At 43.6% G+C, this 11,699-nt stretch overlaps 1 protein-coding gene across 1 annotated transcript; it reads right to left on the reverse strand.

Annotated features, from left to right (window-relative positions):
* Positions 1-1,289: 1,289 nt before the first annotated feature.
* Positions 1,290-2,117, reverse strand: LOC311113840 (class E basic helix-loop-helix protein 22-like; the record flags this gene model as incomplete). The annotated part of the gene is made up of 1 exon (XM_084189133.1): positions 1,290-2,117. One exon carries the CDS (start codon positions 2,115-2,117, stop codon positions 1,290-1,292), a length of 828 nt encoding a protein of 275 aa, XP_084045259.1.
* Positions 2,118-11,699: the final 9,582 nt, after the last annotated feature.

The raw sequence follows: 11,699 nt of genomic DNA on the forward strand, positions 1-11,699 counted from the left end.
CTTTCCGCGGATCAACAAGCACTTTTTGGTTTTAGTAAAATATGACCTGAGAAAAGGAGAAATTGAAATGGATTGTTATTTAGGCTATGGCCCATGAATAGTGAATTATAATGTTATAATATTTTAGTTGATAATCAGGTGCACAATCCCATTTCTTCAGATATTTTTTTAGATTTTTTATTATTTCCTTATACCACGTTCAGATTTTTCGAAGATAAATGAGACAAAATGGCCATTCTCTGAAGAATATATTTCAATCCCGGCTTCGTTCTCTTAAATTACTCCACTTTCAGTGACTTCATCAGACGAGCAGACGAAGGTATTCGTTTTGTTCAAAATATTTTAATAAAGCTTTCCAACACATAAACACATACAAATTACCCTCTTTATTCTTTTAATAACTAATGTATCTACAAGAATCCACTGCTTGACCTGACAGCGCGCCTGATCCCTCAAGACTCCGGCCTTATTGCATGGGTGTGTAAGAAATTACGCAAATTAGACAAGTCGCTAATGCAGAATACAGTACCTCCATGCAAATAAAATGCATCAAATCAATAAATAAAAAAGGACAAATCTAAAAGAACATGAACTGAACATACAGGTTTTTAGAGACTCAAATGTCATTATAGTACAGTGCCAAGGAAACTGTCAATGTAGCACAAGTGTTTGATACAACAAAAATATGTAAATGACTATAAACTCTGGATTGAAAGATAAAAACAACTAATTTCGTATTCATTTTAGTTCGCTTTGCTTTCCCTCAGACTCTTAGTTCCTCAATACATTCTCAAAAGATCACCAAATAACCACCAATAAGAAAACACCTTCTTAAGTTATAAATAAAGTAAGTAAAGCAGCAAGGTTGTGGTTTCTTATATTAACTAATGTCTTAAGTTGTTCCATCTATTCAAGTGAAATGGCCGCATGTTTTTGTCAGGTCACAACTCTTCATATAGGGTCTATATTTGCGCAAGTGATAAACAACTGTCAATTCATCACCACTTGCAAGACACTCATACATTTCTGTTTGGTTTTTCACTTTCATTCATACCAGCACTTAAAGGATGCTTTATATATACACAATCAAGTATTGTCTGAACAAAAAGCGCTTCTTCGAATGCATTTGTAAATGTTATAAATGTACTCATCATCGGCTTGACTTTTCTCGGTCTACACTGGCTTCGAACCTCTTCTCTCCAAAGTCGTAGTTTGTTTTAAAAAGTGGTGTTGTTCGCTCTCGATGTGCTTCTCTGAGTCTCTGGTACCGGCCCGTTGTTATGATTCAGCTAAGGCTTGTCAGTGCATTGTTTAAACAGGCTCGAGGTGACGTTGTTGAAAAGGACACATTTGTCGGGGCAGGATGACCCGGCCAATCCGGTGGCGAAGGGGTACACAGGCGGCTGGTCGTAAGCACTTATCCCCGCACTCAGACCTGGTAGACCCGGAGCAGCCAGAGCCGTGGTGGCGGGTATAGACGCCGCTGAGATGGCCTGGCCCTGGTTCAGATAGGCCACCAGCCTCCTCATCTCCTCCAGAGCCTGAGCCTGCATGAGGATGTAATTTTTGGCGAGCAGCAAAGTGGCGATTTTGGAGAGTTTCCGCACGGAGGGGCTGTGCGCGTATGGGATGACAGAGCGCAGCTCGTCCAGCGCGTCGTTCAGGTCGTGCATCCTCCGTCTCTCCCGCGCGTTGATGTTTAGTCTGAGAGTTTTCTGCTCTTTGTTTTTCTTACCTCCCTCCGGTTTACCGGCGGCCACCGTTCTCCCGTCGGCCAGGAGGACCATCTCACATCTGCCGTCGCTGTCATCGTCCGGGCTCTGCTCCCCGCCACTGCTCTCGGCCGCCGAGGTCCTGTTGCTGCTCTCTCCAAATTTGACGCACAAAGATCCCGTAGGCAGACCCAGCGGTCCCCCTCGACCCCCAGCCAGTCCACCGGGTTGAATCGGGTCCGAGTCGGTCTGGTCGAAACAGCTGATGGGTGACTGGTGGTCCCTGGACCCCGGCAGGTCAACACCAGCCGCCGACCTGAAGGAGTCCATCTTTTTGTTGGAGACTGCGCTGAGAGTTTTGTGGAAAATATCTCCCGCTCCGTTCAAGTTCATTCTCCTGTCCATAGCACTTCCTCTCCTCCAGACGCTGCTTTAGTGGGTGGCAGTTTCTGGAGACTCTCTCCCGGCGACAGCTCTTGTATATGTGTCTTGCCTTGTGCGCTGTCAGAGAGAGTGAGTTGGTCTTGATGGCTTACTATTGCTCGACTTGTCAACTGAGATGCTGGAGACACGTCGGCTCTCTCTCTCGCCCTCTGTTCTGCTCTCTCGCACTGCTCTCTGCGCTCGCGCTCCTTATCTCCCTCTGATTCACCTTCAGCAGATCTCTACGGCGATCAGCATCACGCGCAAGAACGGAGGAGTCTTTTACATCATTATCTCGAGGCGGGTTAATATGAAGAGGATTTGCCTATTGGGACATAGTTCTCTCTCACTCTCTCTACCGCCCTCTCTCTACCCAATCAGGTTAACGTTTGAATTAATGGAACGGTAACAAACAATCCCGCGTGCTCTCTCCCTCTGTCTCTCTCTGTCCCTCTCCGTTTGGGTATAGTGGCTCTGCGCGCACACACGTTGTGATCTGAGGAGCTGCTTACAGCTTTATAAAGGGGCGCTCGGGTCTATTATTCGAGTTACCATCTGTATACACGCTTGAGTACATATGTTTGCAAGGCGCTGCCTCCTATTAGAAACCCCAACCACTGCTTTTAAAAGTGACATGCGTGGCGACATTCACCCGTCAGTGTGCAATCTAAATGCGCCTCTCCGTTTCAGAATGATGGATACGTCAGGGGGATCATATAACTCTTCATTGACTATTGCGACACTAGACTATATTTATCCTCAAGTTTGAGCCTTTCTCCCCCCTGCTTTCTCCTTCTGTCTTAATAAAAAGCTCTTCATTTATAACTTATATTGATTCCATTCAAAGTGTACGCGTCTATTTGGCACATAAAAAATAAATAACTATTTTAAGCCAGTTCAAACTGTGTCCTGAGAATAGCAATGCATGCAGTAGCCTACAGTTTTTTGCCTGAATTGTATAATCTGTTTTGCTAACATTCCACTCATTGTATTCCGTGTCATGCCAAATGTTTGGCACGACAAGGACTGGCAAGGGGTGCAATGATAACTCAACAAACTGGTAGCTGTCTTGCAATAAGATCATCATGATATGATGACTAAATTGTCTGCGATTATTTTTTTTTTTGCCATGTACTAATATGCTTGTGAGATATTTTTCACAAAAAATAAAGTTATAATAAGTCATCTTAATAAGTAAATAACTGCATACATTCAATGATTGAGTATAATCGATTATTTGAAACCTCTCATTCTTAGGGTTTCAGAACGAACCAAACCATCCAAAAAGGCAAGCTGGCTAGACATTATTTGGGCTGATATTGCCATCTACTGACAAAAAGTGTATCCTACATCTATGAAAACAATTCAGAAGACAGTGTTCCTTAGGGAACATGTCATTTATTTACCCCCGAAATAAAGATTTCCCTTTAACCAACCTTTGCAGAATGCAGAATTAATGTTTTATTTCATATGTTAACATTGCCCAAGCAAGTAGATAATAAACAAAAGTGAAATAAACAATATAAATGAACAGTAAACATTACACTCACAAAAGTTCCAAAAGAATAAAGACATTTCAAATGTCATATTATGTATATATACAGTGTTGTAACAATGTGCAAATAGTTAAAGTAAAAAAGGGAAAATAAATAAACATTAATATGGGTTGAATTTACAATGTTGTTTGTTCTTTACTGGTTGCCCTTTTCTTGTGGCAACAGGTCACAAATCTTGCTGCACATAGCCTGTTTTTCTCTTGAGAGCCAGATCTGCCTACGTCGGCCTCTCTCTCTCTCTCTCTCTCTCTCTCTCTCCCTCTCTTCTCTCCTTCTCTCTCTCTCTCTCTCTCTCTCCTCTTTCTCCTCCCTCTTTCCCCTCTCTATCTCTCTCTCTCTCTCTCTCTCTCTCTCTCTCTCTCTCTCTCTCTCTCTCTCTCTCTTCTCTCTCTCCTCTCTCTCTCTCTCTCTCTCTCTCTCTCCTCTTTCTCCTCCCTCTTTCCCCTCTCTATCTCTCTCTCTCACTTTCTCTCACTCACTCTCTCTCTCTCTCTCTCTCTCTCTCTCTCATCTCCTCTCTCTCTCTCGCTCTCTCTCTCTCGTCTCTCTCTCTCTCTCTCTCTCTCTCCTCTCTCTCTCTCTCTCTCTCTCTCTCTCTCTCTCTCTCTCTCTCTCTCTCTCTCTCTGTCTCTCTCTCTCTCTCTCATTCTCTCTCACGCTCGCTCCCACTCTCTCTCTCGCTCTCAATCTCTCTCTCTTTCACTCTCTCTCACTTTCTCTCTCTCTCTCACTCTCTCTCTCTCTCTCTCTCTCTCTCTCTCTCTCTCTCTCTCTCTCTCTCTCTCTCTCTGTCTCTCTCTCTCTCTCTCTCTCTCCTCTTTCTCCTTCTCTCGCTCTCTCTCTCTCTCTCCTCTCTCTCTCTCTCTCTCTCCTCTCTCTCTCTCTCTCTCTCTCTCTCTCTCTCTCTCTCTCTCTCTCTCTCTCTCTCTCTCTCTCTCTCTCTCTCTCTCTCTCTCTCTCTATTTCTCTCTTTCTCTATCTCACTCTAACACACACTCCCCTATCTGTCAGCAGCATCATCATGATACTGAGGTGTAATCTCAAGGTCAATGTTTCTGGGTTTCACCAGGTCAATTAGGCTTCCTACACAGCCTCTGGTAATGATATACTGTGGTGTGTGTGAGGGGCTTCTCAGCTTGCACTGATGCTGGAATACTAAAGAATGATGGTCTGGTGAGTGGCGAAGACACTCACTTTATCCTGAGACAGCGAGGGAACACCTTCATGCCCAATCAGTCTGGGCTAATGAGACAAGATGGGGCTGGATGTAGAAACAGCATTCACAGGCTTAGCACCCTCCTGCCTCTTCTCTTGTCTCATCACACAGTCAGCACTTAGCTGATCATGGAGAGAGTGATGAAGGGGACCATCTAGAGCAGGGCTTGATGAGTTCATTGTGGTTACAGGGCAAGTGCATTTCCTCCAGAACTCTTGACTGAGTAGTATACTGAGAAATACAAAAATACGCAACACGCAACAATTTCAAAGATTTTACTGAGTTACAGTTCATATAAATCAAATCAAATCAAATCAAATCAAATTTTATTTGTCACATACACGTGTTTAGCAGATGTTATAGCGGGTGTAGCGAAATGCTTGTGCTTCTAGCTCCGACAGTGCAGTAATATCTAACAATTTCACAACATATACCCAATACACACAAAAAAGTAAGTAATGGGATTTCAGAATATATACATATATGGACAAGCAATGAAAGAGGGGCATGGACTAAGATACAGAAGTATATTATAGAATAGAATGCAGTATATACATATGAGATGAGTAGTGCAAGATATGTAAACATTCTTAAAGTGACTGGTGTTCTATTTCTTAAAGTGGCCAGTGATTTCAATAGGCAGCAGCAGCCTCTAATGTGCAAGTAATGGCTATTTAACAGTCTGATGGCCTTGAGATAGAAGCTGTTTTTCATTCTCTCTGTCCCAGCTTTGATGCACCTGTACTGACCTCGCCGGGTGAACAGGCAGTGGCTCGGGTGGTTGATGTCCTTGATTATCTTTTTGGCCTTCCTGTGACATTGGGTGCTGTATGTGTCTTGGAGGGCGGGTAGTTTGCCCCCGGTAATGCGTTCGGCAGACCGCACCACCCTCTGGAGAGCCCTGCGGTTGTGGGCTGTGCAGTTGCTATACCAGGCGGTGATACAGCCCGATAGGATGCTCTCAATTGTGCATCTGTAAAAGTTTGTGAGGGTTTTAGGAGATAAGCCAAATTTCTTCAGCCTCCTGAGGTTGAAGAGGCTCTGTTGCACCTTCTTCACCACACTGTCTGCGTGGGTGGACCATTTCAGTTTGTCGGTGATGTGTACGCCAAGGAACTTGAAGCTTTCCACCTTCTCCACTGCGGTCCCGTCGATGTGTATAGGGGGGTGCACCCTCTGCTGTTTCCTGAAGTCCACGATCATCTCCTTTGTTTTGTTGATGTTGAGTGAGAGGTTATTTTCCTGGCACCACACTCCCAGAGCCCTCACCTCCTCCCTGTAGGAGGTCTCGTCATTGTTGGTAATCAAGCCTACTACTGTTGTGTCGTCTGCAAACTTGATGATTGAGTTGGAGGCGTGCTTGGCCACGCAGTCATGGATGAACAGGGAGTACAGGAGGGGGCTGAGCATGCACCCTTGTGGGGCCCCAGTGTTGAGGATCAGCGAAGTGGAGATGTTGTTTCCTACCTTCACCACCAGGGGGCGGCCCGTCAGGAAGTCCAGAACCCAGTTGCACAGGGCAGGGTTCAGACCCAGGTCCTCGAGCTTAATTATGAGCTTGGAGGGTACTATGGTGTTGAATGCTGAGCTATAGTCAATGAACAGCATTCTTACATAGGTATTCCTCTTGTCCAGATGGGATAGGGCAGTGTGCAGTGTGATGGCAATTGCATCGTCTGTGGATCTATTGGGGCGGTAAGCAAATGTACAGAAGTCTGTACAGAAGTCGATATATTGATAGAACTTTGGCAGCCTAGTCCTCACATTTGCTTTGTTAAAATCCCTGGCTACAATAAATGTAGCCTCAGGATATGTGGTTTCCAGTTTGCATAAGGTCCAGTGAAGTTCTTTGAGGGTCGTCGTGGTATCGGCTTGAGGGGGGATAGACACGGCCGTGACTATAACCAAAGAAAATTATCTTGGGAGATAATACGGTCGGCATTTGATTGTGAGATATTCTAGGTCGGGTGAACAGAAGGACTTGAGTTCCTCTATTAGTAGTTACTACAATTACACCACGAGTCGTTAATCATGAAACACACACCTCCGCCCTTCTGCTTCCCGGAGAGATATTTATTCCTGTCTGCGCGATGAACTGAGAACCCATCTGGCTGGACCGATTCCGACAGAATATCCCAAGAGAGCCATGTTTCCGTGAAACAGAGTATGTTACAGGCCTTGATGTCTCTCTGGAAAGAAATCCTTGCCCGTAGTTTGTCGACTTTGTTAACTAAAGATTGAACATTAGCGAGTAGAATACTTGGAAGCGGTGGGTGGTGTGCGTGCCTCCTAAGTCGGACCAGCAGGCCGCTCCGAGTGCCTCTCCTCCGCCGGCGATGTTTTGGGTCAGCCGCTGGAATCAGTTCAGTTGCCCTGGGGAGAGAAAACAAAGGATCTGCTTCGGGAAAGTCGTATTCCTGGTCGTAATGCTGGTGAGTTACCGTCGCTCTGATATCCAATACTTTTTCCCGGCTGTATGTAATGATGCAAAACACTTTCTGAGCTAATACTGTAAAAAAATTATACATAAAAAAACAAAATACTGCAAAGTTTCCTAAGAACTAGTCGCGAGGCCGCCATCTTCGTCGGCGCCAGGTAATAAGGAAATCAGTCAATTGAAATACATTAATTAGGCCCTAATCTGTGGATTTCACATGACTGGGAATACAGATATGCATCTGTTGGTCACAGATACCTTTAAAAAAAAAGGTAGAGGCATAGATAAGAAAACCAGTCAGTATCTGGTGTGACCACCATTTGCCTCATGCTGCGCGACACATCTCCTTCACATAGAGTTGATCAGGCTGTTGATTGTTGCCTGTGGAATGTTGTCCCACTCCTCTTCAATGGCTGTGCGAAGTTGCTGGATATTGGCGGGAACTGGAACACTCTGTCGTACACCTCGATCCAGAGCATCCCAAACATGCTCAATGGGTGACATGTCTGGTGATTATGCAGGGCATGGAAGAACTAAAAATGTTCAGCTTCCAGGAATTGTGTACAGATCCTTGTGACATGGGGCCATGCATTATCATGCTGAAACATTAGGTGATGGCGGCAGATGAATGGTACGACAATGGGCCTCAGGATCTCGTCACGGTATCTCTGTGCATTCAAATTGCCATCGATAAAATGCTATTGTGTTCATTGTCTGTAGCTTATGCCTGCCTCCACCATAGGGCACTCTGTTCACAACGTTGGCATCAGCAAACCGCTTGCCCATACAACGCCATACATTTGGTCTGCGGTTGTGAGGCCGGTTGGACGTACTACCAAATTCTCTAAAACGACGTTGGAGGCTACTTATGGTACACTGAACAAAAATATAAACGAACATGCAACAATTTCAAAGATTTTACTGAGTTACAGTTCATATAAGTAAATCAGTAAATTGAAATAAATGCATTAGGCATACTGCCAAATTCTCTAAAACGATGTTGGCGGCGGCTTATGGTATAGAAATGAATATTCAATTCTCTGGCAACAGCTCTGGTGGACATTCCTGCAGTCAGCATGCCAATTGCACGCTCCCTCAAAACTTGAGACATCTGTGGCATTGTGTTGTGTGACACATTTTAGAGTGGCCTTTTATTGTCCCCAACACAAGGTGCACCTGTGTAATGATCATGCTGTTTAATCCGATTCTTGATATGCCACACCTGTCAGGTGGATGGATTATCTTGGCAAAGGAGAAATGCACACTAACAGGGATGTAAACAAATTTGTGCACAAAATCTCAGAAATAAGCTTTTTGTGTGTATGGAACATTTCTGGGATCTTTTATTTCAGCTCATGAAACATGGGACCAACACTTTACATGTTACATGTTACATGTTGCGTTTATATTTTTGTTCAGTGTAGTACGCTTTACAGGTCAAAGATGGGAGAAATATCTTGAGGAGTCTATTTGCACATCCTAAAAGGATAATTCACCCCCAAATCAAAGTCTGTCAGAAATCTTCATACTTCAGTAGTGGGCCATATGGCTCCTATTCCAGCTACACATGATAATTCCGAATGTCTGTCTTGAGACTGTGCGTTTGTTGTGTCTCCATCCTCTAATTGGTCACTCCATATCGACTATTAAGTGTCATCTCAGACATTTACATTTTTCCTTTGCTCCGTCTCTGAGCTATAACGTGCTGAGGAAATCCCCATTGGCAATATTTTTCTCTAGCTCATGTTTGAGTCTTACTGTAGTAAGTCATTTCTACCACACGGTGGCATACAACAACCAATGTGATGAGAGCTACGGTATGTTTTTTTCAGGATTTTTTTGTGTGAATAAATCATTGCAAATCTTAGCAACAGTAGACATGGATATGCATGATATGAATCCGAAATAATTCTATGCAGTTTAGAGGAGATTCAAATTTATTAATTTAAATGTATTTCACTTCCTCCATTTTCTGAGTTGAAATGGATCTGCTGGTGTTCGACCGTGAATATCATTCGATATGTGTTTATACTTATTTAATAAATGGTAATTCAATAATAATGTCTTGTCGGGAATCGTACATTTGCTATAGGTGGGGAAATTATGTATACAAGGAAACGGTAAACAACTTCCATTTTTAAAGGTTTATTGAACAAAAATCATGTGCAGCACAGAGGGAGACTGACAGGTTCCAATCTGCCCCGTTCCAAAGACAAGACACTCATTATACACTCATCCTTATCTCTGCTCTCTCTCCAGCTGCCTCCGAGTGCCTGGGCCCTGGTCAAAACATAAGACAATTTGCAAGGCCAGAGTGAACCATGGATTATCACTTTAAAGTGCCTATAGCTGAATTGCAGCCATCACCTTAGCCTCAGGAATGTCACTTAGGGCATTAAATGCTGTCTAAGTGCTGTATTTTATGGTGACCCCTATCCTCAGAGAGCGGTCAACCTCTGGTTTAATAGGCAGCTAGAATTTAGAACAACTGTTTTGTTGCATGGCAACACAATCACATGAAGATATTTATTTTTGTATTGAGTAGCAATTTCCCCATGGCAGAGTGGTCACTTCAGATCAATTACTGTGTGTGCTTCTGCTCTTAGAGTAGGTAGTGTTCAGGTCAGGTCAGTGGGCTATTCACTGTGCCATGTCCTGCCCTGACTGACTCAACACTGAGATAACAGGCTCTCTTTATGTTGCTGAGGTCATTTATAGAGGCCCATTATTTTCTACAGCAGTAGAATAACTTAAATTGTACTCAGGAGGAATGCCATTATTTTCATTGGCCATACACCAGAGTCACTAGAGATAACCCAAGATTACTTTATATTACTGTCTCTCTAACAGACTATGCAGAAGCTCTTTTTTTATTTTTCAATCTCTCTCTCGCTCTCTCTCTCTCTCTCTCAGCTAAAATCCTGTTATTTCGTACTGCTGACCAAAGGAGTGGGGGGAATCATGACCTAATTCAACATTGGTCAAATAGGAAAACGAGCAAATCACTGGTACCCAAGGGTAGTGAAACAAGTATTACATCACCTGGGAGGGCCTTCTCTTCTTCCTGTGGTCCTATGTGATTGTCAGAGAAAGATAAAGCTAACGTAGTACTGTTTAAAATGACGACACTGTATACCTATAGACCTATCAAAAACAGATTCCCACAGAAGGTTCTGGTGAGTTGTATCCTATATTGTAGGGTAGCGATTACCCTGAAACCTTGTCAACTTGATATAATGATTTGTCATGAACCATGTTGACCCTCACTCTGTGGTGTGCAGGGGTACAATGTATTCAAGTCTGCCCATGTAGGGACCTATGCAACGGCCATTACGTGGCAGAGCAACCCTATGGAATGATTGTAAATATACAAACAGCGAATAAACTATTCAACATAGGCCTATTTGATTGGATTTGAATAAATGATTTTGACAAATACAATATCCATATCTCTTCGAAATTGTCGAGATGCAGTCTATATTTGAATGTGGATTATCTGTTCAAATTCTGACTGTTATCCTAGTTAGAAATAGGCTATGGGTAGAATGGACAGTTGAATATGCTGGCCTACGGATTAGCCTATTGTGATGAGGTGTGAATGACGGAGTCAGGCGCAGGAGGTAAAACACCGAAATCAAGAGTTTATTCAGTGTACAATAATGTAGCGCAATTAGCGACAGAACGAAACTAGCACAAGGGAAAATCAACCTTGGCTGCATACAAGTAAAGCGTAGCTCAACCGCGCTACTCACTCTCACAACGAACAATCACTCACAAAGGACAGAGGGGCAGAGGGAACACTTATACACAGACTAATGAGGGAATGAGTACCAGGTGTGTGTGATTGACAAGACAAGACAAGACAAATGGAGTGATGATAAATGGAGCGGTAGTGGCTAGTAAGCCGGTGACGACGAACGCCGAAACCTGCCCGAGCAAGGAGGAGGGGCAGCCTCGGCTGAATTCGTGACACCTATGTAGGCTACGCCTATAATATGCCATTTCGCCTATCCCGTGTATAGGAGGCTACAGATTGGTGTTGATCGTTACATTAGGCTATGTAATAGAATACGTTTGTCACTGCTTGCAGATGTCATTACACCTCACAAGGAGACAAGAAGGCTACTATTTTCAAATTAATTGTAGAACTGTGTGGCTATACGTGTGTATGTGCATGCTTGTGGCGTGTGTGTTTGTGTGCATGTTTATGTGAGTTCTGATGTGCGTGCATATGTATGCGTGTGTCTGCATGTAGGCTGTGTGCCTTTGTTGAAATAAATCCGGTTGTGCCCTGCTTTCGTGTAGGCCTATTCAGTAGAATAGTGTACTGTATATTTCGTATATAATATTATTCT

This window comes from Coregonus lavaretus, assembly GCF_964263955.1.
Source record: "Coregonus lavaretus genome assembly, contig: HAP1_SCAFFOLD_3206, whole genome shotgun sequence".
In the NCBI taxonomy this organism is placed as follows: Eukaryota; Metazoa; Chordata; class Actinopteri; order Salmoniformes; family Salmonidae; genus Coregonus; species Coregonus lavaretus.